The 24,354-nt window shown below is 53.5% G+C and overlaps 1 protein-coding gene across 1 annotated transcript; it reads left to right on the forward strand.

Moving 5' to 3' along the window:
- The first annotated feature begins 1,695 nt into the window (after positions 1-1,695).
- EIF3L (eukaryotic translation initiation factor 3 subunit L) lies at positions 1,696-19,802 on the forward strand. The gene is made up of 13 exons (XM_049771582.1): positions 1,696-1,814; positions 2,920-2,968; positions 5,201-5,411; positions 5,709-5,788; positions 8,009-8,070; positions 8,782-8,851; positions 9,728-9,801; positions 12,456-12,627; positions 15,079-15,233; positions 16,461-16,631; positions 17,160-17,657; positions 19,078-19,158; positions 19,579-19,802. Exons 1-13 carry the CDS (start codon positions 1,782-1,784, stop codon positions 19,615-19,617), a joined length of 1,695 nt encoding a protein of 564 aa, XP_049627539.1. The 5' UTR covers positions 1,696-1,781; the 3' UTR covers positions 19,618-19,802.
- The last annotated feature ends 4,552 nt before the right edge of the window (positions 19,803-24,354 follow it).

The following is a 24,354-nucleotide window of genomic DNA, read 5'->3' on the forward strand; positions in this document are numbered from 1 at the left end:
TATAGGCTGTATTACTGCTCGACCCCCCCTGTGTTTTAATATGAGGGCAATGTTTTTTTCATTCTGTATGAGAATGGAGAGACAATTTTTAGTCATCTTGGTTATTGGGTTTGGAAAGATAAGCAAGTAAGGTACTTGCCTTGCACAAGGCAGATTTGATCCCTGGTACTACATACTGTACAGTCCCCAGAGCCCCGCTAGAAGTGATCTCTGAGCAGAGTCAGGAGAAAGCCCTGAGCACCACTGGTAGTAGCTGCACCCACAAACAAAAATAATAGCCCCAAAATATCATTATTATTTTGGGAAAAAATAATCCTACAATACCTTATTAGTAAGTCATGAACATTTTGAGCATCACTCACAGTTGGAGACAAATCTGTATCAGAATTATTGTCCTATGACACCAAAAGGGAGTGTCACAAGATTTTAGTCCAAACATTGTCTACTGTGGCTCCATTCCAATTGTCCCTAATAATAGGACTAAAAGGAACACCAAGAGGGACTCAGGGAGCCTCTTTTGAGGGTATGAGGGATGGCTAAGAAGGTGTGATGCTACACCCAGTGATGCTCAGGGATCATTCCTGATGATGCAAAGTCCTGGAGACCAAGTAGAGTAAAAGAATCTAACCAGGATCATTGCACCCCTCCAAAAAAAAAAAATCTCTGTACTGAAAATTCTCTCTAGCCAGTGGTTTGAAGTGGCTGCCTTTAGGAATCTAGACCAGGCAACTGCAAGGGATGTGCGTGGTGTTGATGATCAGGAGAAAAAGCGGGGTGCATTGGGCTGTATTAAGATCACTGACCCTGGGGCCGGGCGGTGGCGCTAAAGGTAAGGTGCCTGACTTGCCTGCGCTAGCCTTGGACGGACCGCGGTTCGATCCCCCGGTGTCCCATATGGTCCCCCAAGCCAGGAGCAACTTCTGAGCACATAGCCAGGAGTAACCCCTGAGCGTTACCGGGTGTGGCCCAAAAACCAAAAAAAAAAAAAAAAAAAAATAAAGATCACTGACCCCATAAGCACCGATTTTTGCTGGCTGGCTTTAGAAATCCTGGTCCTAACACGTGGCCTTACCTGTGCCTAGAGTCAGGCCCTAAGCGCTGCACTAGCACTCATCCCAACCAGCCCAGCATCCAGAGCATGAACCGGCAGCAACCGTGGGTCCCCCTCCTCCTGACAGAGTAACTGTCCTCATTTTTGCCTGCTCCAAACTGAAAGTCTACACCAGGAGGCTCTTTTTTGAGCATCTTCTCTTTACAATATGGTGTGCTCTCGCCCCTAAAATTCCCTTACAAACTACTTTTGCACCCAATAGGCTTCTATTTCCCGGGCTAGAAACTATGAACACGTTTCTAAAAGCAGGCAAATCGTAGATGCCTTAACCAGAAATGAGGGTCCTTCACTCCCCCAACACACGCACGTTGAAGTCCTCCAGTGGCTGCATTCCGCCATCTTTGGTGTGGCATCACTCCTAGTGTCTGGGGCCATTTTTATTGATAGCGCTATAATGCCCAGAATACACCCTTGAAATCACACCCATAATGCATATTATTCTTTTTGTAAGTCCTTATATGAAGTAAAAGGTGAAGGGGGAAAAAATAAAGTGGGTGTTTATAACCTGTGACCTTCCCAAGATGGCCGCAGAGACAGCCCGGCGCCACTGGCGCCACTTCCGGTTTCCCGGCGTGCCTTGCACGCCCGGACTTCCGGCCTCGTGACGCCGGGGCGGGCTTCGCTCTCTTTTGCCTTTCTCCTTCCCAAGTTTTGGGGGAGCCCCGCAGCCATGTCGTACCCCGCCGACGATTACGAGTCTGAGGTGAGCCGGCCCTGAGCCGTGTGAGGGGGCTTCCCAGGGTGCTGGGCCTGGCGCTTTGACTGTCCCGGCCTCTCCTGGAACTCCCACCGGCCTGGGGCCCACATGCTGCCGTCTAGCTCAGCACCTGCCCAGTGTCTGGCCACCCCCTTCCCGCCTCGATCTCCGTTTGCAGGACAGAGGGCGGGTGGATGTGGGTCCAGGGGTGCAATGACAGCTCTAGGGGCCTGAGAGATAGCAGCATGGAGGTAGGGCAGGGCGTTTGCCTTGCATGCAGACGGGGGTTCGAATCCCGGCACCTCATATTATGAACCTCCGAGCCTGCCGGGAGCGATTTCTGAGCATAGAGCCAGGTGTGGCCCTTGTGCACAGCTGGATTTGGCCCCCACCAAATAGGAATCAATCAATGAAGTTTAAAAAAAGTATGTATGGGGCCCGGAGAGATAGCACAGCGGTGTTTGCCTTGCAAACAGCCGACCCAGGACCAAAGGTGGTTGGTTCGAATCCCGGTGTCCCATATGGTCCCCCGTGCCTGCCAGGAGCTATTTCTGAGCAGACAGCCAGGAGTCACCCCTGAGCAACGCCGGGTGTGACCCAAAAACCCCCAAAAAAAAAAAAAAAAAAAAGTATGTATGAAGCTATGAAATGATTTGGAAAAGTTGTCACTATGAAAGTAAGGTCAAGTACAATCATTAAGAAAAAGATTCGAGGCCAGAGAAAAAACATGAAGGTAGGGCGATTTTATTTATTTATTTATTTATTTATTTATTTATTTATTGCCTTGCATGCAGGACGTTGGTTCGAATCCCGGCATCCCATAGGGTCCCCTGAGCCTGCCAGGAGCGATTTCTGAGTGTAGAGCCAGGAAGAACCCCTGAGCACTGCCGGGTGTGACCCCTCCACAAAACAAAAAGCAATGACAGCTCTTGATAGGTGTGAGCCGTTCCTGCAGCTATAACACTTGTTGGGGTGCTCAGAGCTGTTTCCCACTACCCAGAGTGTTGTCATGTCACTTTGGCCAGGACTGTTCCCTGGCGTGACACATAGGCCCCTCGAGGGGGATACTCGGTCTAGTGGTTGCTGACTGTCTGGTTTCTTTCCTTAACAGGCCGCCTATGACCCCTACGCTTATCCGGGAGACTATGATATGCACACAGGTGAGAAGGCGGGGGTATGTGACCTCGACAGCCAACCGATACTTCGGGGGACCGCCTGTCTGTGAAAGTTGCAGAACAGCCCCAAGAAAGGCATCTTATCGGTTAACCAAGTGCAGCTTCTTTCTTGGTGTCTGGGGCTCCTCTGGCATTCAAATCCTGGATGAACTGTCTGCTAGCAGCAGGGCCGTGGAGACAGGTGCAGCATTGAAGGGACCTGCCTAGAGGTCTCAGAAAGGAAAGATGGAGAGAAAATAATTTTTTGGGAGGGATGATGGGATCCACACCTGGGTTGATTTCTGGTTCTGTACTTAGTGCTGGAGGGGTGGGGAGTGGGGTGGTACCAGGAATTGAACCAGTGACAGTGTGCTAGTTGAGTGCCTTAGTCCCTAAGAAGAGAATCTGACAGTGGGAATGTAAAGGAATTTCATCCCCATTCAGATGAAGTCTTGGTTAAAAGTGGCTGAGAGAGGGGCTGGCGAGATAGCATAGAGGTAAGACGTTTGCCTTGCATGCAGAAGAATGGTGGTTCGAATCCCGGCATCCCATAGGGTCCCCCGAGCCCCCTTGGAGCGATTTCTGAGTGTAGACCCAGGAGTAATCCCTGAGCACTGATGGGTGTGACCCAAATACCAAAAAAAAAGTGGCTGAGAGAGGGCCACTAGCACAGTAGGTAGGGCGTTTGCTGTGCACAGGGCTGACTGGGTTTTGATACCCCAGCATCTCATTTGGCCCCCAGAGCCTGCCAGGAGTAACCTTTGAGGGCTTCAGTGAGTGGCCCAATAAACATACAAAAAAAAAGTGGCCTAGGCTTCCTGAGAGGTCAACATGATTTAAGGGGAGAGTTTAGTGTATTTCAAATGGTCTTTTCAACAGTCGGGAAAATCCCCTAAATATGTGTTGTTTCAAGTTTGCAAGGGAGAAAGTTTACTGTGCAGAGTTTTATGGCTTGCACCCAGAGATAGAAAATGATGGTTTCTCATTCAGAAATACAAAGCTCTGGGGCTGGAGTAATAGCACAGCGGTAAGGTGTTTGCCTTACACGTAGCCTACACAAGACGGATGGTGGTTCGATTCCCAGCATCCCATATGGTCCCCTGAGCCTGCCAGGAGCGGCTTCTGAGCGTAGAGCCAGGAGTAACTCCTGCGTGCTGCCGGGTGGGACCCAAAAACAAACAAACGAACGAAGGAACAAAAGTTCCTGTTCTTCCCTGTCCTGGTGTGTTCTTCCTGCTCTCCACCCATCTGTTATGGGGAGTATACACATGTCTTCTAGGTTCTTGGGGGTGTATGTTTCTGTTCTAGGTTCTTGGGTAAGTCATATTTCTAGGTTCTCAGGTGGCGTGCGCCCCTGTTGTATATTCAGTGTGTCCGTCTTAGGTTCTTGGGGATTTCTAGATTCTTGGGGAAATACACACTTCTAAATTCTCGGGGTTGTCGGGAGAGCGTATGTTTCTGTTCTAGGTTCTTGGGTGTTGTGTATCCCTATTCTAGGTTCTCAGAGTGTGCCTGTCCTAGGTTCTCTGGGGGGAGTGTATGCTTCTGTTCTAGTTCCCCGGGGAAGTTCACACATCTGTTCTAGGTTCTCAGGGAGTGTATACCCGTGTATAAACCAGACAAGTTTCTTGCCTGCCTATAGTTCTGGTCACTGAGGGGGGGGACCCATGAGTAGAGTCATGGTGATGATTTACTTGTGTTTGTGTGAGCCACACCCAGTGGTTCTCAGGTTACTCCTGGCTCTGCACTCAGGAATTACTCCTGGCAGTGCTGGGCCACTATAGGGGATGCTGGGAATCAAACATGAGTCAGCTTCATGGAGGGCAAGCGCCCTACCTGAGATGTACTATTGCTCTGGCCTCCAGTGATGACATTTTTTTTGAAGAAACTTGGGATAGACTGGGAATGACTAATGAACATTGCATCTTTGTTTGTTTGTTTGTTTGTTTGTTTGGGGGCCACATTCAGCAGTGCTCAGGGCTTGATCCTGGCACTATGCTCAAGGATCACTCCTGACAGCACTCTGGGTGGGGGACATTATGGGGTGCTGGGATCAGCCATGTGTAAGGCCAGCACCTTATCCCCACTGTATTATCTCTCAGATCCCTCCAGAATTCTATCTCTTAAAGGGGCATTATGTCGATGGTCTGGATTGGGGTGCAGTTGGGGCTGGGCGGGCACATGGCTGAGGGGTGGGGTGGGAAACGCTCTCCAGTGCCCTGTCCTGTGTCCTCTCAGGTGACCCCAAGCAGGACCTGGCCTACGAGCGCCAGTATGAGCAGCAGACCTACCAGGTGATCCCGGAAGTGATCAAGAACTTCATCCAGTATTTCCACAAGACCGTCTCGGACCTCATTGACCAGAAGGTGTACGAGCTGCAGGCCAACCGGGTGTCCAGCGACATCATCGACCAGAAGGTTTACGAGATCCAGGACATCTACGAGAACAGGTCTCCACCTGCCGCAGGCACACATCTGGTCTGCGATGCCCCAACTTCGATCCCCATTCCTGCTGCAGTGTGGTTCCCTGCTCATCCCACACAGAATGATCCAGATGAATAGCCAGGCCCTGTTAGGGAACCAACCAGAAATGGCTATTTGGGTGTCACGTGGGAGGTTTGTCCCCCAGAAAAGGCACCTCCCCTGGCCCCTTGTGTGCTCTTCCCCCTTTCTGGGCCTGGACCTGTAGGTGTGGAATGTCTGATCCTCTGTGGTGGCTGTCTCACGTCTGTCTGTCTGCTTTACAGCTGGACCAAGCTCACGGAAAGGTTCTTTAAGAATACACCCTGGCCTGGGGAAGAAGCCATCGCCCTCCAGGTGGGCCACGGTAGGTGTGGCTATAAGCCTTCAGCCTTCCCGTCACTGCCATGCTCTGTTGAGCATCTGTTTTGGGGCTAGGGTGGGGCCACACCTAGTGGTTGGAGCGCTACCCAGCTCAGTACCCAGGGTCAGTCCTGGCGGTGCTTGGGACCATGCATCGACAGGCTTTGCGCTGGCCTCCTGCAGGTCAGGCCGTGCCTAGCTCTTAGAGCCTTCCCCAGCTCCTCGGGTCACCTACAATTTCTCTGGGTGCGTTTCAGACCATTGGTCACTGCTGACAGAATGTGGACCAACTCACCAGGAGGAGTGCCAGAGGGATAGCACCTTGTCAGGGTGCTTGCCTGGCACTCTACAGGCCCTGGTACAGATACCCAGTGTTGAAAAACATACTAATTTTTGAGTCCTGGATGGACGTGGATGAAGGGATGGAAGCCTTCTTCCAGCCCGGGCCATGCACCTGCAACCCCCTCCAGCCGTCACGGAGTCTCAGGGTTCAGGATAGCGGCGGGGAAATGATCCACAGGCAGTTGGGTTTCAGGAGACATCAACTTTATTAAGGCCCTAGCCACCACGTGTGGCTCCTAAGCTTTAAAACCTTTTAAGCCAACTCCCTGAAAAGCCTTGCATTCAACCTGTCTTTTCTACCTCCATCCTAGCTCTCGCTCCATCTCTCTTGCTGAATCCCTGAATTCCCTTTGATCCCCTGAGGTAACCCCTTTGTTCTTCCAAAGACCCCTCCCAGAAATAGGCTGGTCTTACCATCAGGTAAGATAATACCTGTAGATGGGGGATGGGGTGGAACAGTGCCACAGATGGTTCTCTGGACCTTGCCAAGGTTCACACCTGCTCACATGACTCTAAATAGTTCCTGAGCATCTTTGTGATCCAAACTTTTCACCCCATTCCCTTAAAAGAAGAGTGATATTTTTTCATTTTTTCATTTATTTATTTGTTTATTTATTTATTTATTTATTTTGTTTTTTTCTGGGGGGCCACACCCGGCGGTTCTCAGGGGTTACTCCTGGCTGTCTGTCTGCTCAGAAATCGCTCCTGGCAGGCACCGGGGACCATATGGGACACCGGGATTCGAACCAACCACCTTTGGTCCTGGATCGGCTGCTTGCAAGGGCAAACACTGCTGTGCTATCTCTCCAGGCCTTATTTTTTTTTTTTTTTTTTTTTTTTTTTTTTTGGTTTTTTTTGGGTCACACCTGGCAGTGCTCAGGGGTCATTCCTGGCTCCAGGCTCAGAAATTGCTCCTGGCAGGCACAGGGGACCATATGGGGCGCCGGGATTCGAACCGATGACCTCCTGCATGAAAGGCAAACGCCTTACCTCCATGCTATCTCTCCGGCCCCATTTTTTTTTTTTTTTTAAGGGGGACAGCCACACTGGACAGTGCTCGGGGCTTACATAAGGTTCTGCACTTGGGAATCACTCCTGACAGTCTTGAGGGACCATATGGGGTTAAATCTGGATCGGAGCATGCCAGGCAAATGTCCTCCTTGTATCTCTCCGGCCCCCCGTGATTGAGCTTCATTTTGTCCAGGGCTCATTCCTGGCTCTGCATTCAGGAATTATTCCTGGAGGTGCTCAGGGGACCATGTTGGATGCTGGGTCTCCCTGTCTTTATGTCTTTGACACATGTTCCTTATTTTCTGTGCTGATTTACCTAAATAACAGGATAAAAAAAGTGCAGCTGTGAGTGAGATTAAAATGAGATTGATCCAATGGAGCCGGAGCGGTGGTGCAAGTGGTAGGGCATTTGCCTTGCACGCACTAGCCTAGGGTGGATCTCAGTTTCCCCAAGTCAGGACTGATTTCTGAGCGCATATCCAGGAGTAATCCCTGGCACCGGGTGTGGCTCAAAAAGACAAACAAAAAAAGAAATTAAAAAATGAGATTGAACCAAGGGCCAGACATATCCTACAGGGAAAAGGCGCTTGGCATGCATCTGACACCAGTTCCTGTCCTGACACCCAGCATCCATCGCCATTAGTGACCTCGGAATACACGTCTTCCTCAGCAGGAACTCTGAGCGCTGGCACTTGTAGTATCTGGGGGTGGGAATAAATGAGTGACTCTCCTCTCATGGATTCTCGAGCATGCGCCTTAGAGCCTCTAGGTCGCTCCATCTCTTTCCTTGTCTCCCTAGTGCCTGCAGAGGGGAGCATTGCCGGAGGATCTCGTTCTGTGGGTTCAGGCTCTCCCCTTCCATCTCTTTCAGACTCTGTCTTTCTGATCCTGTACAAAGAACTGTACTACAGACACATCTATGCCAAAGTCAGCGTGAGTACCAGTGTCATTGGTGACGCTTCCCTTTGTGTGTGTGTGTGTGTGTGTGTGTGTGTGTGTGTGTGTGTGTGTGTGTGTGTGTGTGGTTATTTTGTTTTTGTTTTGATGCCTTGGGTTACTCCTGTCTCCGTTCTCAAAATTCGCTTCTGGCAGTCTCTGGGACCACATGGGATTTCGGGAATTGAACCTGGGTCGGTCGTGTACAAGGCAAATGCCTTCCTCACTGTGCAATGGCTCTGGCCCTTTGTTTACCTCTTTGATTTGTTTCTTTGGGGGCCATACCTGGAAGTGCTCAGGGGTCATTCCTGACAGTGCTTGGGGCCAGGCTCAGCTAGTGAGGCGGCCTGGCTGCTTGTAGCAGAATCTCACAGAAACCAAGGCAGGAAGGCCACCTCATTCCATCTTATCTTCTCTTCCTGCTCAGCTTCGGGTCCCCGGAACAGCATCTTCTTTTAGTTACTTTTAGTTACTACCCCCAAACCTTCCACTCTCCTGCCTGGCTAGCCTTGAGATCTGGTGTCTCTCGCAGGGCTGGACCCAGCTGTGAGCTGGGACCCTGTGGGGTGGGGTGTGGGCCTTGTCGGCTGCTGGGGTGCTTGCTCCACACCCCAGGCTCTTGGACTGTGTGTGTTGGGGCCACTCCCAGGGCCCCCTGGCGGGGCAGGATCATCGCTGCTCACTGATCCTGGTCCGGTCTCTTGGCAGGGGGGCCCTTCCTTGGAGCAGAGGTTTGAGTCCTACTACAACTACTGCAACCTCTTCAACCACATCCTCAGTGAGTCTTGGTACTGGGGAATGGCGAGCCGTGGGAGGGGGTTGGGGGTCTCCAGCCCTGGTGCTTGCTTGTTTGTTTTGACTTTTGAAACGAACCTGGTGGTACTCAGGGCTTATTTCTGCTCTGTGCTCAGAAATCACTCCTGGCAGCTCAGGAGACCCTATAGGACGCCGGGAATCAAACCTGGGCTGACCACATGCAAGGCAAGTGCCCTCTGCACTGTGCTATGGTTCCGCCTCTCATAGTTTGTTTTTGTTTCCTTTGGTTTTGGTTTTTAGGTCATACCCGGCAGTACTCAGGGCTTACTCTTGGTTCTGCACTCAGGAATTCCTCCTGATCAGCTCTAGGTGGGTGGGGGGAATCACAGTGGGTGCCAGGGATCAAATGTAGGTCAGCTGTGTGCAAGACAAGTGCACTAACCCCTGGACTGTGTCTCAACCCCACCTTGTGGTAGAGTTGAAAATCAGGACACAAAGTCATTCACCATCATCCTTGCTCTCAGAACTCCATTGGTTATTCAGGGAGTGTTTTGGTTCTAGAACCTACTTCATTATTTATTGATTTGTCTATTTTTGGTTTTGGGTCCTACCCAGAGGTACTCAGCATTCAGGAATCACCCCTGGCCAGCTTGGAGGACCGTGGGAGGAGGAGATTGGGGTATCAGGACCCAAGCCCAGTTGGCCTGCTGTAGCTTCGCTCTGGCCCCTGTGCCAGCTAGAACAGTGGCTTCTCCTGTGCCTTGAGCGAAGTGTGTGTGTGTCGGTAGGGTCTGGCACGTGGCTCCTTTTTCTTTGAGTTGGTTGTTTGCCCGTTGGCTCTGCTGCCTTCACAGAGGCCATGTCCCTTGTTCGTCTGACTGCTGTGGTCTCCCCACAGATGCTGACGGACCTGCACCCCTGGAATTGCCGAACCAGTGGCTCTGGGACATCATTGATGAGTTCATCTACCAGGTACATGTGTGGAAACATCTGGGCTGGATCGGGGCGCTTGTGACCGGGTCTGTGAAGTTAACAGGAGGATACGGGGGCTGGAGAAGTGGCTCTGAGCTGGGAGGTTCACACTTGGCCTGGAGCGGCCTGCAGCGCTGCCCTGGCACTGCCTTGGGCCTGGTTCCTGGGATGGGAGGTGGGGAGTGACTCCCAGAAAACAAACAAAATCCCAAGAAATGTGTGGTCATGTGGCTCAGCAACAGCGCATACCAGGCTCGCCTGAGGCCTGAGGTGCTGGCCTTGCCCCAAGAACAATGATTGCACGCATTGATGCCCTCTCTGTGGATGGTTCTGTGTGGATAGTGGACTCTTGTGTCTCAGTGCTCTGAACAGTGGATGAGACTGAAGAGTTGATTGGGAGTGGTGGAGGGCATTCCTGGCTGTGCTCCAGCTCCCTCTAGGTGGGGTTAGAGATATCCTGTGGTGGGGTGCTGAAGATTGATCCCTACTCAGCTGCGTGTAAGGACTGCTGACCCTAGGCATTCTCTCTCTCTCTGGCCTCACGGAATCTTCTTTTCCTTGGTTTTTGAGGCCATACCCAGCAGTAATCAGGGGTTACTCCTGGCTCTGCACTCATGAATCGCTCCAGGCAGGCTCCGGGAACCACATGGGATGCCGGCGATCAAGCCTGGGTGGGTCACATGCAAGAAAATGCTTTCTCCACTGTCCTATCACTTTGGCTCCAGAATCCCTTTCTTATTTGGCCTTTATGTTCATGTAACACCCAAGAGACTAGGTGAGCGCAGTGCAAAAGCCGCCTGCTCAGGACGAGGTTTCTGAGGCAAAGGCCTCCTTCGGCCCCCAGAGGCTTGGATTTGAGGCGCTTGCCGTGTGTGGTCTTAGAGGATCATCATCGCTAAGCCTGTCATCCTCTTAAGGCAATCCCGTCCTGGCTTTGCTGCTGTCACTCCCCCGGGTATAAAGTCAGTCAGCTGTGCCAGACTGGCTCACGGGCACCTCTTCCCTGCCACTCTCTTTGTCAGTGGCTCTTGAGACCCGGAGGTAGCCAGATGGCACCTAGAGGAAAACCAGGCCTTGAGCATGCCAGGCGTCAGCCCTCTGAGCCATCTCCTCAGCCCTCTCAGTTTTTTGTTCCATTTCTGGGCCACACCTCGCAGTGCTCAGGGTTTACTCCCGGCTCTTGATCTCTAGGATCTCTCCTGTGAGGCTCGGGGACCTTAAAATGGTGCCGGGATGAAACTGGTCTTGGCTGTGGTCTTGCTTGTGTGTGAGGCAAGAGCCTCGCCTGCTCTCTTTAAACTCTGCTGCCCTGTCTGTTTTAATTGTGGGGACTTTCTCTCCTGCACTCTCGGAGATAATGTGCACGTTTTTGTCAGGGGTGAGGTTTGGGCCAAGCCCACCTGTGCTCATAGGTGTGTCCCTAAGTTCTAGTGGTTCACATAAACCCCGATCTCACCCCAACTGCATCCTGGACCAAGGCAGCTGTCTAGCATGTTGGTTTTTGTTGCAGCCAGCCTTGGCTCTCACTCTGCTGAGTTTAAGTCTTACAGAATGAAACACCAGCACTTGTGTGTTCAGAGCAGCTCCAGACCACTTGGAACATGGTGCCCTAACCAAGAGCAACCAGAGTTAGCCGCAAGGCTTTTATTGAGTTGCTTGCTTGCTTGCTTGCTTGCTTGTTTGAGCCATCGCAGCTGTGCTTGGGATCACCTCATGGTGCTCTCTGAGACGAGCTTGGTGTTGCTGTTTGAGCTGGGGCTTCCATGTGCACCTCGTGTGTCCAGTCTACTGAGCCATCTCTCTGTCCCCTCAAACAAAGGGAGATCTCTTTTTAATTTTTTTAAATTCTGACTAAAAAGGTCATGCTTCCATTCTCTGTCGGTGACCTGTGGGGTCAGCTTTATCCTGGTCCCTGAAGGATTCCTAGCCCCCAGATAAATACTGGGGTGTCTCCCTTGTGGGGGCTGGTTCTGGCTTGATACTGAAGATCTCTTCAGCTGTCTTCCTTTTCCCCTCGCCACCATGTTGTCCTCTGTCCTCCTGGCCATGGCCTGATGGATGACAAGCCTCCTCTCGCTTCATTGTGGGACCCAGAGACACGCAGTGACTTTTGACCCCGTATGGCTCTTTTGTTTGTTTTGTTTTGGGGGACCACACCCGGCGGTGCTCAGGGTTACTCTGGCTCTGTGCTCAGAAATTGCTCCTGGCAGGCTCAGAGGACCATATGGGATGCCGGGAATCGAACCTAGGTCTATCCTGGGTCGGCCATGTACAAGGCAAATGCCCTACTGCTGGGGCCGGAGAGATAGCGTGGAGGTAAGGCGTTTGCCTTCCATGCAGAAAGATGGTGGTTCGAATCCCAGCATCCCATCTGGTCCCCCGAGCCTGCCAGGAGTAACCCCTGAGTGCTGCCGGGTGTGACCCAAAAACCAAAACCAAAAAAAAAAAAAAACGCCCTATTGTTGTGCTATGTCTCTGGCCACCCTGTGTGGCTCTTGAGTTGGGTTTTCCACAAACAATCCTGTACTGAGCTGGGATTTGACTTCGTGTTTGCCCATCACTTTCTGTCACTGCCAGCTCCCACAGGGCTGGGAATGATCTGCCTGGAAGGCTTGGCTGGACCTTGCTCATGCGGCCCCTCTTGGTTCCCGCAGTTCCAGTCATTCAGCCAGTACCGATGCAAGATAGCCAAGAAGTCAGATGAGGAGATTGAATTTCTGCGCTCCAACCCCAAGATCTGGAACGTGCACAGTGTCCTCAATGTGCTCCACTCGCTGGTCGACAAGTCCAACATCAACCGGCAGCTGGAGGTCTACACCAGTGGAGGTTCGGGCTCCGTTCCCCACAGAAAACACGGGGCATGGGCTCTGGGGCGGCTGCGCCAGTCTGGCAGTGCTACACTTGTTTGGGGGGGGCGGGCATGCAGACTTACCTGGGGAACAAGCTTTGAGGGCCAAGGCCGAGTTTTGAGGGTTCCCGCCTGGGAGTACGGTGATGATCATCCCGCAGCCTGAGAGTCCCCTCTGCCCAGGCACATAGGCAGCTTCTTTGGCCCGGGAGAAGAAAGTCCTGCAACCTACATAGTCTGGTCCGCCCATTGCCTCTTCACAGGAGGGCGGCCCTGGCCTGCCTCAGCCCTGGCACTGCCAAGGGGAAAAAAAGAACATTTGCAAATGTTGACGCCGTCTGTTCGATGTTCCCCAGCCACAGTTGTTATTGTTTGTTATTTTCGTGGCTCTTTGTTTTAAGAGCTTTTGAGTTCAATTACAGGCTTTTTTAGAATTTCTACTTTTGTTGGAAAGACGCAGCAGTTCTGATTGCTTTTGTTTTTGTTTATTGTTTTTTGATTTTGGGCCACACCCAGTGATGCTCAGTGGTTACTCCTGGCTCTGCGCTCAGAAATCGCTCCTGGTTCAGGGGACCATATGGGATGCCAAGGATAGAACCCAGGTCCATCTGGGTCAGCTGCATGCGTGCAAGGCAAACGTCCTACTACTGTGCTATTGTTCTGGCCCCTCTGATTGCTTTTGGATTTTTGAGCATACCCAGTAGTGTTCAGAGTTTACTCCTAGCTTTGTGCTCAGGTGGTGTTCTGGGATCATATGTAGTTTGGGGATTGAGGCTAGGCCGAAGTTTTCTTGGGAGTAGGGGGAGGGGACCATACCTGAAGGAATTCAGGGAGTCTGCTCTGTGCTCAGGTCTGAGTAATGCCAAGGATGATTTAGCCTTGTGCAAAGACAGCAGGGGGACCGCCCATGCTGGTCTATCTGGTCCCCTTTTGTGTTTTTTTCCTCCCTTTTGTATTTTTATTTATTGTTTGTTTTTGTTTTTGGACCATACCCAGTGCGCGGGTTACTTTTGGCTCTGCACTCAGAAATTGCTCTGGCAGGCTCAGGGGACCATATGGGATGCTGAGGATTATTTACTTTTATTTTTAATTTATTTTTAAAGTAAAAATGTTATTCAAAGGGGAGGAAGAGGACAAGAAAAAGTAACACAGGGCTGGAGAGATAGCACAGCAGTAGGGCATTTGCTTTGCATGCAGAATCCCAGCATCCCACATGGTCCCCCAAGCATACCCGGAACGATTTCTGGAAAGATGCAGCAGTTCTGATTGTTTTTAGTTTTTTTTTTTTTTTTTTTTGGTTTTTGGTTTTTGGGCCACACTTGGCGGTGCTCAGGGGTTACTCCTGGATGTCTGCTCAGAAATCGCTCCTGGCAGGCACCGGGGACCATATGGGACACCGGGATTTGAACCAACCACCTTTGGTCCTGGATCGGCTGCTTGCAAGGCAAACGCCGCTGTGCTATCTCTCCGGGCCCTCTGATTGCTTTTGTTTTTGTTTATTGATTTTTGAGTAATCCCTGAGCATCACCAGGTGGGACCCAAAAACCAAAAAGAGAAAGGAAGAGTAACACACTCAGCACACAGGCTTCTCCAGAAGCGGAGGGATCTCTGGAACACAGCCCAGCCTGAAAGTAGGAAAGCACCTTTCTCGGGAGGGGAGTGCAGATGACATGCTTGGATCTAGGGAGCACATATGCTGGGACCCCATTTTTTGGTTTGGTTTTGGGGTCTTTGGGCCACTCCTAGTGATGCTCAGGGCTTCTTTCTCCTGGCTCTTTACTTAGGATTCACTCCTAGTGGTGCTCGAGGGTCAAATGGGGTACAAGGGATGGAACCCAGATTGGCCAAGTACAAGGCAAACACCGTCCCCACTGTTCTATTGCTCCAGCCCCTCCTCTTCTTATTGATTTTTTGGGGGGGTCACACCCATGGGGCTTAGGGGTTCTTTCTGGGTCTGTGCTCAGAAATCGCCCCTGCCAGGCTCAGGGACCATATGGGATGCTGGGAATCAAACCGGGATCCGTCCTGGGTTGGCTGCATGCAAGGCAAACGCCCTACTGCTGTGCTGTTGCTCCAGCCTCTCCGCCACTGATTGTTGAACATTTGTTTGTTGACATGTCCTTTGTATCCTTGGGGCCCTTTGTGACCCAGGGGCTCTTTCCTCTGGTACATATGTGTTTCCCTGGCTGCTGATCCAGCAATGCTTTTGCCCATCCCCGCCTCACTGCACCCTGGCCCGGGCAGGTCTGTCAGTGAGTCTTGCTGGGAGAGAAGTTGGTTCTTTTCTCAGGCACCAGGACCAATGGGGTCAGTCCTATGAGGCTGGGTCTCATTCCTGGGCCCAGCTACTCTTGGGCAATGGGGTGGGGAGTGGACTGCTGGCTGCCTCCTCTGGCTGCACCTGGAGCTTCGGGCCTCTGTCTCTGCAGGAGACCCCGAGAGTGTGGCCGGCGAGTATGGCCGCCATTCGCTCTACAAGATGCTCGGCTACTTCAGCCTGGTGGGCCTGCTGCGCCTGCACTCACTGCTCGGCGACTACTACCAGGCCATCAAGGTGCTGGAGAACATCGAACTCAACAAGAAGGTGAGTGTTCCCCAAAGGGCTGTGGGAAGGGCTGCTGCTCGGGGGGCGGCTCTTCCTTCCCTCCTGCTTCCTTTGTCACAGTGGAGCGGGCATGTCACTGCTACTCCATAGTTTTAAAGCCCAATGTTGGGCTGTCTTGGGCTGTTTGGGGAGGGTTCCTAGGACCGCTGTTGGTTGGATTTTTTTTGTTTTGTTTTTGTTTTGTTTTTGGGCCACACCCGGCGGTGCTCAGGGGTTACTCCTAGCTGTCTGCTCAGAAATAGCTCCTGGCAGGCACGGGGGACCATATGGGACACCGGGATTCGAACCAACCACCTTTGGTCCTGGATTGGCTGCTTGCAAGGCAAAGGTTGCTGTGCTATCTCTCCAGGCCCTGGTTGGTTTTGTTTTGGGACCACACCCAGCAGTGCTCAGGGGTTACTCCTGGCTCTGCATGTGAACCACTCCTGATGGTGCTCTGGGGACAGGAGAATGAACCTGAATCTGCCACATGCAAGGCAAACAAAAGCCCTCTCTGCTGTGCTGTGGCTCAATCCAGGAGTGTTGTTTGATGTGAGGTCCTTCTGTCCTATCCTCCTCCTGTCTATCCTCCTGATTTCCTTCTCGGAGCAGAACAGAAAATTAAAAGAACTTTGAGCCGGAGTAAGAGCACAGTGGGTAGGGTGTTTGCACATGACTGACCTAAGTTCAATGCCCAGCAACCCATATGGTTCCCCAAGCATGCCAGGAGTAACTTCTGAATATGGAGCCAGGAGGAACCACTGAGCACCACCGAGTGTGGCCCCAAAACAAAACCAAACAAACAAACAAAAAAAAAGGCAAAGAACCAGGAAGCGCCTAGAAGAGACAAAACCTGGGCTGCAAGGGTGCTAATATTCAAGCTGAGAGGGCTTGGGGTGCAAGGCCCTCGCTTCCTGCCCCCTCCTCGGGCTTCAGTACGGTCCAGGGTCTAGACCAGTGATGGCTAACCTTTTTTGAGCCTGAGTGCCCAAACTGGCGCACAATGCCCACCAAAGCAGACACTGGCACGCTTGCCTCCCACTGCACCGCATATCTTAATTGCGGACCCCTTCCCGCGTGCCAACTGCAAGGCTGGCAATTGTGCCATAGGTTCGCCATTGAGAGTCTAGACTGTTTTGGGAAGCCCCGGTGTCCTCACTGTCCTGTGTGTGTGGAGGGCCTGGCTGGGTCTGGCCAGGCTCTTGAGGACACCCTTCCCCTCCCCAGAGCATGTACTCACGGGTGCCCGAGTGCCAGGTCACCACCTACTACTACGTGGGCTTCGCCTACCTGATGATGCGGCGCTACCAGGACGCCATCCGGGTCTTCGCCAACATCCTGCTCTACATTCAGCGGACCAAGAGCATGTTCCAGAGGACCACGTACAAGTATGAGATGGTAAGGGGCCCGACCCGAGGTCTCAAACCTGGGCCACCACGCCTGCCCTGTGCCCATTGAGCTATGTGCCCACCTGCTGTGAAACTACGCTGGCTGAGTTCCTGGGTGCATATTGCAAGGACTGGGCCCTGAGCAGTGACCAGATAATGAGAGCAGCGTGTTCTCCCCTCCTCCCAACTTTGCTCCCTGGTTGTGTCTGCAATTACTCAGCAGACTGGAGGCCTCCCGGGGCTGTGGGCAGGGAGAGGTCCACATGGGCGCCGTCCTGGGTCCTCAGCAGACAGAGTCAGGTTGCAGTGTCCAGGCACAGAGCCTGCTCTTCTTAGGATGGAGCAAGGCCCCGTGCTTACTGGAGGGCAAGAAAGGCGTTGCACTGGCCCTCCCTAGCCCATCGCCATCTGTCTGGGGAGCTGGATGGACCCAGAGTCAAAGGCGAGGTGCAGGCGCTGGGCAGGGAGCAGAGCCTCGGGGTGCTTGCGGGGTAGCTCAGCTCAGCACGCCCTCGCCCTTGGCCCCGGCGCCCCACAGATCAACAAGCAGAACGAGCAGATGCATGCGCTGCTGGCCATCGCGCTGACCATGTACCCCATGCGCATCGACGAGAGCATCCACCTGCAGCTGCGGGAGAAGTACGGTGACAAGATGCTACGCATGCAGAAGGGCGACCCGCAGGTCTACGAGGAGCTCTTCAGCTACGCGTGCCCCAAGTTCCTGTCGCCCGTGGTGCCCAACTACGACAATGTGCACTCCAACTACCACAAGGAACCCTTCCTGCAGCAGCTGAAGGTGTTCTTGGACGAGGTGCAGCAGCAGGCCCAGCTCTCCACCATCCGCAGCTTCCTCAAGCTCTACACCACCATGCCCGTGGCCAAGCTGGCCGGCTTCCTGGACCTCACCGAGCAGGAGTTCCGCATCCAGCTGCTCGTCTTCAAGCACAAGATGAAGAACCTCGTGTGGACCAGCGGCATCTCGGCCCTGGACGGCGAGTTCCAGTCGGCCTCCGAGGTGGACTTCTACATCGACAAGGTGCGGGGCTGGGCTGTTGCGGGCTGTGCGGTGCGGTGCGGCCTGTGCTGGGGAAGAGCTGTGCGGGTGGGCAATGTGGGCCCTGGTTGGCCCATAGTGCCCAGTGCCTGGCAGGCGTTGCTGAGCCTCATGCCCAGAGTCTCTGTCCAGCAGTGTTGGGTGCAAAACAAGCGCTGTACCAGCGGCACTATCTCTCTGCCATTCATTTCTCTTTCCCATCTCTTTTTCTCCCCTTCCCCGCCTTTCTCTCATCCTCTACTGTCTCTTCCTTTGGTTTTTAGATTTTTTGTTTTGAGGTCCTACACATGGTGGTGTTTTGGGTGTACTTCTGGCTGTGTGCTCAGGGATCATTCCTGGCAGGCAGAGCAAATGCCCCACATGCTGTATGTACTATTGCTCTGGCCCTTCATTTTTCTTCTGAAAGAAAAATTGGGTGGCAGGGCCAAAGCAGCAGCACAGTGTTAGGGTGTTTGCCTTGCACGCTGCTGATCCCGGAAGGGCCTTTCTCAGCACGGCACAACACCTATAGACCCTTCAATCATTGGGTAGGAAGGCGAAAGATAACAGTGTAGAAATGATCACAAGCAGTCAGTTGGAGTTTCCTCGGAGTCAGCTCGGTTTATGCCACAGCCCTAACCGCCACGTGCATTTCCTCACATGGCTTCTATGCTAAGCTTTTCATGCAGCCTCTCTCAGCTCCTCGCCATGCATCCTTGTTGCCTCTCTGCCCTCCCTCCTCTCCTAAGCCAGCCCTGTTCTCTCTTCCAAATAGCAGCCCCTCCCCGGTGTGGTTGGGTCTGACCAGCCAGGTGGGAGAAACAGGAAGTTGGGGGAGGGCACACCCTAACAGCCTACCCGGGTTCGATGATCCCTGGCACCCCATAAGGTCCCCTGAGCTTGGCCAGGAATGATTCCAGAGTGCAGAGCCAGAAGTAATGCCTGAGCACCGCCAAAATCAAAAATCATTGATGGGGGCTGGACAGACGGTCCAGAGAGTAAGGCATCTGCTTTACCTCCATCAACAGCAACCTGTGAGCTGAGCACAGCCAGGTGTGACCTTCAAACAAAGCAAAACCATGTGGGAGTTTGGTGGTTTGGGGCCACCCCTGGCAGTACTCAGGACTAGTCCTGGTTCTGGGTTAAGGAGTCATTCCTACGGGTTCTCGGGGAATCCTTTGAGGTGCCAGGGATGCTTGCAAAAAGGCCAAACCGTGGGCTGGGCAGCAGTGACTCTGGGGGGGACTCGAGCCCCCACAGCCCCCAGGCACAGTCTCGGCTTGGGTTCCATTGAACACTCACCTCCTGGGAGGCCAAGGCAAGGCCTGTGTTTGAGGGGCTACCACCCCCTCCCCGTCTCTGGTTCGGCCTCTGGAAGCATCTCCCTGTTGGCGGCGGCTCTGACCCAGCTGTTCCCTCCCAGGACATGATCCACATCGCGGACACCAAGGTGGCCCGGCGCTACGGGGACTTTTTCATCAGGCAGATCCACAAGTTCGAGGAGGTGAGAAAGTCTCGATGGGCCCCACATGGGGCCACTGCCCCACAGACTGGCCTGGTTGGGGGTGGGAGCAGATTACTGGGGTGAAGACAGGGCAGCTTTCTCAGCTTCCTTTGGGGGGCCCTCTCCCCAGGGGTTTCCTAAGCAGGGAGGGGCTGTGCCACCCTTGGCATTAATGGTCTGGCTGGCACCCCGAGTATGCCAGGAAGAGTTTGCAACACTTGGGACACTTCTCACTTCTGGGCCTGGAGCGGAGCCAGTGCTGCAGTGCTTGAGCTCTCCAGCAGGGGTCGCTGCCAGGCTGGCTCCTGGGTCCCTTTCCTGGCTGGACACATGGTTAGGGGAGAAGGAACCCCACCTTCTCTGGGGCTCAGACATCACACTTGCCCTGCGGGCTCTCACCCGCTTTGCGTCCCCATCCAGCTCAATCGGACCTTGAAGAAGATGGGCCAGCGCCCCTGAGCACTTTCTGGAGAGCAAGCAAGCGAACACACCCGAGCACTGTCAGAAACCTGCTTCTGCGAGCAGCTTCAGGTTGGGATGTGATTGTGGGTTCCACCCACACCCCCTCTCCTCAGCTGGTCAGCAGGTGGCAGTTCTGAAGGAAGGACAGAGCTGTGCCAGTCAGTAAAAGACCCTTCTTTGGAGCCACGCGTGTTTGTCGTGATTTGGGGGGGCATCAAATCCACACATTCCCGAGTGCCCCACTAACAGGACACCCCCTCCCACCACTCCCGGGCCTACAGGACTGCCTGTGTTGGGAGCGCCTGGTACCACAGCTTCTTTTGTCTGCGTCTCACGCTGCCTACGCCCCATTGCTCTCCTGGAAACTGCGGCCACTGCTGCCAAAGTGGGGTGGCAGGGACTGCAGGCTCAGCCAGTGTGCAGGACATGCTGTCCTGTGATGGCACCAGACAACAAGCATTATGGGGAAGTGGGGGCCTGGGCCACACGGGCTCACCCCTGACTCTGGATTCAGGACTCACTCCTGGCAGGGCTGAGGGACCATGTGTGGTACTGGGGATCCAACTGGGGTGGGACATATTATCTGGTCTCTAAAGTAACCCCAACACTCAAATGCTTTCCATCCAGATCAGGGCCGCCGGGGCCAGGCCCGAGACCCGCAGCTCCGGGGACCCCAGTTCATCCCTGCATGCACCACCATGCTATCTCTTTGGCCCCGGGAGGTGCAGAATTGTACAAGAAAAGACCATGGGTGGAACTGGCATGATAACACAGCAGTAGGGAGTTTTCTGTGTACATGGTCAACCCGGGTTCGATTCCCAGCATTTTTTATGGTCCCTTGAGCCTGCCAGGAGTGATTTCTTTTTTGTTTTTGGGCCACACCCAGTGATGCTGAGGGGTTTTTCCTGGCTATATACTCAGAAATTGCTCCTGGCTTGGGGGACCATATGGGACGCCAGTGGATCTTAACTGTGGTCCGTCTTAGGTCAGCGCATGCAAGGCAAACGCCCTATCGATTGCGCCACCACTCCAGCCCCTTGCCAGGAGTGATTTCTGAGTGCAGAGCCAGAGTAACCCCTGAGCGCTGCCTTGTGTGCCCCCAAAACCAAAGAAAATAAAATAATAATAAAAGGTCCTGGGGCAGGAGCTTGGTCAGCCTGAGAGTGCTGGAGAGGCCAGGAGAACTCGGAGGAGGAGGAAGGGCCCCCAGAATGGGGTGAGTGTCTCAGCTCCATGTCAGGCCTGCGGATGACTAAGATCTCGAGGGATGTGAGCAAGGCCTGTGTCCCCCGAGGTTGTAGCGCCTCCATGTTCCAATGCCTAAGAGTGGAGAATGGCTGCAGCTCAGCCCTCCAGCTCAGGGTATTGGGGGTCCGTGATGGCCTGGCTGCAGTGCACCCCACTCTGACATCTGGCAACACATATGACTCCCCCAGCACTCTGCCAAGAGCGAGCCCTGAGCTCAGAGCCAGGAATGGCTCCCAAGGACCAACGGGTGTGGCCAAGCCTCTTTCTCCATAAAAAGAACCAGGAAAACAAGAATACCGGCTCTGGTCACATCTGTCCCGCCCTGGCCTGTGACTTTCCCAGAACTTAGCCCTCTGGTCCCTGCCACGTCCCGGCCTTGAGGATCCTACTGGGTGGCTTGTTTTTATAGTTTTTTTTTTTGTTTGTTTGTTTGTTTTTTGGGCCACACCCAGCGGTGTTCAGGGGTTACTCCTGGCTGTCTGCTCAGAAATAGCTCCTGGCAGGCACGGGGGACCATATGGGACACCGGGATTCGAACCAACCACCTTTGGTCCTGGATCGGCTGCTTGCAAGGCAAACACCACTGTGCTATCTCTCCGGGCCCGTTTTTATAGTTTTTTAGGGGGGGGGTTGTTTGTTTTTTGGGCCACTCCCAACAGTACCCACAGCTTACTCCTGACTCTCAGAATTATTCCTGGCTGGCTTGGGGGACCATATGGGATGCTGGGGATCTAACCTATGCAAGGCAAATGCCCTACCCACTGTGCTATCACATATCAGTCCCTTTTAATAATATAGCTTTTATAGTTTATAGTTTTCTGAGTTTTGGCCACACCCAGTGATGTTCAGGGCTTATCCCTGGCTCTGCTCAGGGATTATTCCTGACGGGGTTCAGGGGGACCATATGGGATGATAGAGATTGAAGACTTGTGTGTGTGTGTGTGTGTGTGTGTGTGTGTATGTGGCTCAGGGGGACATATGGGATGTTAGAGATTGTGTGTGTGTGTGTGTGTGTAAGCCCAGCTGTCTCCTGGACTCTGTGTGTGTGTGTGTGTGTGTGTGTGTGTGTGTGTGTGTGTGTGTGTGTCTCCTGGCCCTCGTCCACACTCAGCAGCCCTCACTGCCCTCGTAAGGGACTGGCGCAGCCTGGCACAGCCCGAGGAATTCAGGGCATCCGTCAGCTGCAGCCAGCGCAAAGGCCTGAGTGAGGGGGCTGCTAGTGGGGAGCGCAAGGGAGGTTCCGGGTGGTGCTAGTTACCCCCAGTCGCTGCAGCAGCTTCAGGAATCAGCATTGCTGCATGTGGGCTGGGCCTGGCTCGGAACCCCAGTTCTTCACCCGCTCACACTGTCCCACTTCTGTCCCTGCCTGTCTATGAAACGGGGCTTGTTCGGTGTGTGAACTTCCACAAGGGCCCCCCACACCTACCCAGCCCTCCTGCAGTTAAGGAATGAAGACCCAAGACCCGTTTGGGGCTGGGATTAGGTTTTGAGGTCACACCCAGTAGTGTTTGGGACACCATGCAGGGCCAGGGTTGGAACCAGGGACTCCTGCTGGCAAAGCCAGGGGAAGTGCCCAGCCATGCAGCCCTCGTGGCCATGACCTCCAAGGACAGGCATAAATGTCACAGAGGCAAAAATGTCATATGGCAACACACAGTGGAGCGATAGCACCGTGGAAAGGGTGTTTGCTTTGCAGGCAGTTGACCCGGGACCTACCTGGGTTTGATCCCTGAATCCCATATTTGGTCCCCTGAGCTACCAGGAATGATTCCTAAGGGCAGACTCAGGAGTAACCCCTGAGCACTACTGGGTGTGACCCAAAAACAAAACAAAAAGTCACAGATAAAGTCCAGGGACAGCTCAGAGGCAAAAAGCACTTTGGCCACTTGCAGACTCAAGAGCATTGTGGTCGAGAGCTCAACCCCAGCGAGGACCACAGCTAAAGTGAGGACCCCAGCCAGATGTGGGGTTCCTAGTCCTCGCCACACACACCAAGGAAAGGAAGAGCCAGAAGTGTGACTCAACAGTAGGGCGCTGGCTTTGCATAGGTGAGTTTCTGGGTTTAATCCCCAGCACCCCATCTGGTCTCCGGAGCCCAGCAGTGACCTCTGAGCAAAGAGCCAGGAGTAAACCTGGAGCACAGCCAGATGTGACCCTCAAACTAAGAAGGATGAAAAATAATTGGAAGTGGCTGTGTGACATTGCTGCCCTGTCCCTTGGCTTCCCTGCGCATGAATCTAAGCTCGGCTTTCAATTCCTTGGGGCCTTTATCTTGGGGTGCTCCTGCCAGCCTCCTCTCTGCTGGGCATAGTGCTATAATGCTACAAGCAACCCCATCCAAGGCCTAATGGGAGGGACTTGAACTGGGCCAGGAGACCCTGAAAGGGGATGAAGATTTATAGGGAGCCATGAGCAGCGCTTCCAATAGAGACAGAATTAATTAATGAAAGATGAAGGTGTGAGGAGGGAGCAGAAAGCTTAAGTCAGCAGTTATAAGCCATGATAGGTGCACTTGGATGTGGTGGCCAAGCCTGAAATTTTTCTGCGGGGCTTTGGGGGGTGTCTAGTCAGTCTGGGGACCGGGTAAAGGCATCCGGAAGAGTGGTAGGGGTGGGGGACAGTTGGCCCATCCCAACCCCCCTGAGGTGTGATTTCCTGATGCTCTGGCAAGAAGGAGGGGCCCTGGCAGCTGAAAACCATCCGGTTCCTGCCAGCCAGTATCTGGAAAGCCCAGTTTTTTCCAGTGTCTGGCCCCACCCTGGGCTAGATCAAGATCAGGGCCCTCCTGTCCCCACTCCAGCTCACAGCGGGGTGGGAAGCTGGGGATTCCAAGTGGGACAGCTGGGCCTCCCTGGGCCTCTGCTCCCTCAGAGCCTGGTTCTGCTCCGCTCCTGGTGGCACCCAGACAGGCAGAGCTGACCCACTTGGGGTGGCCCTGTCCCCGCTGCCTTGTGACCCAGCAGCCTGGCTGGAAGCCTCACTTCCTGTTTCCGCAGGAAGTTCTCTACCTGCCAGGTAGGATATCCTCCCAGGGCCCCAAGATCAGGTGACCTGCTGGTTGGGGAGGCCCTAGATCCAGTCCCGGAGAGCTGGAGCTGGCTGGAGCCAGGCTTGGCATGCAGGAGCCTGGAACCACAGTGCTTGCAGTCTACCCTGGCAGTGCTCATGGACCCAACCAGCAGTGCTCAGGCACTCATCCTGGAAGTGCTCGTGGACTCCTTTAAAGTGCTTTGGGATGGTTCTAGACTGTGCTCAGGAGACCAAGCAATGCTGCAGGAGGAACCCTGGGCCTTTCACTCGATGCATTCAGCCCTATGTCTCTCTTTCTACCCTCTTCAATACACTCTGACCTCTGACTACAGCTTCTGTTATCTTTCTGTGACTGCCTTTCTCTGTCTTCCAGGCGGCCCCTTCGAGGCCCCTCCATGACAGGTTTGTGGGTGGCAGTCCCTGTCCCCCCACCCCAGTACACGTACAGCTCCCCAG

This window comes from Suncus etruscus, chromosome 4, assembly GCF_024139225.1.
Source record: "Suncus etruscus isolate mSunEtr1 chromosome 4, mSunEtr1.pri.cur, whole genome shotgun sequence".
NCBI lineage: Eukaryota > Metazoa > Chordata > Mammalia > Eulipotyphla > Soricidae > Suncus > Suncus etruscus.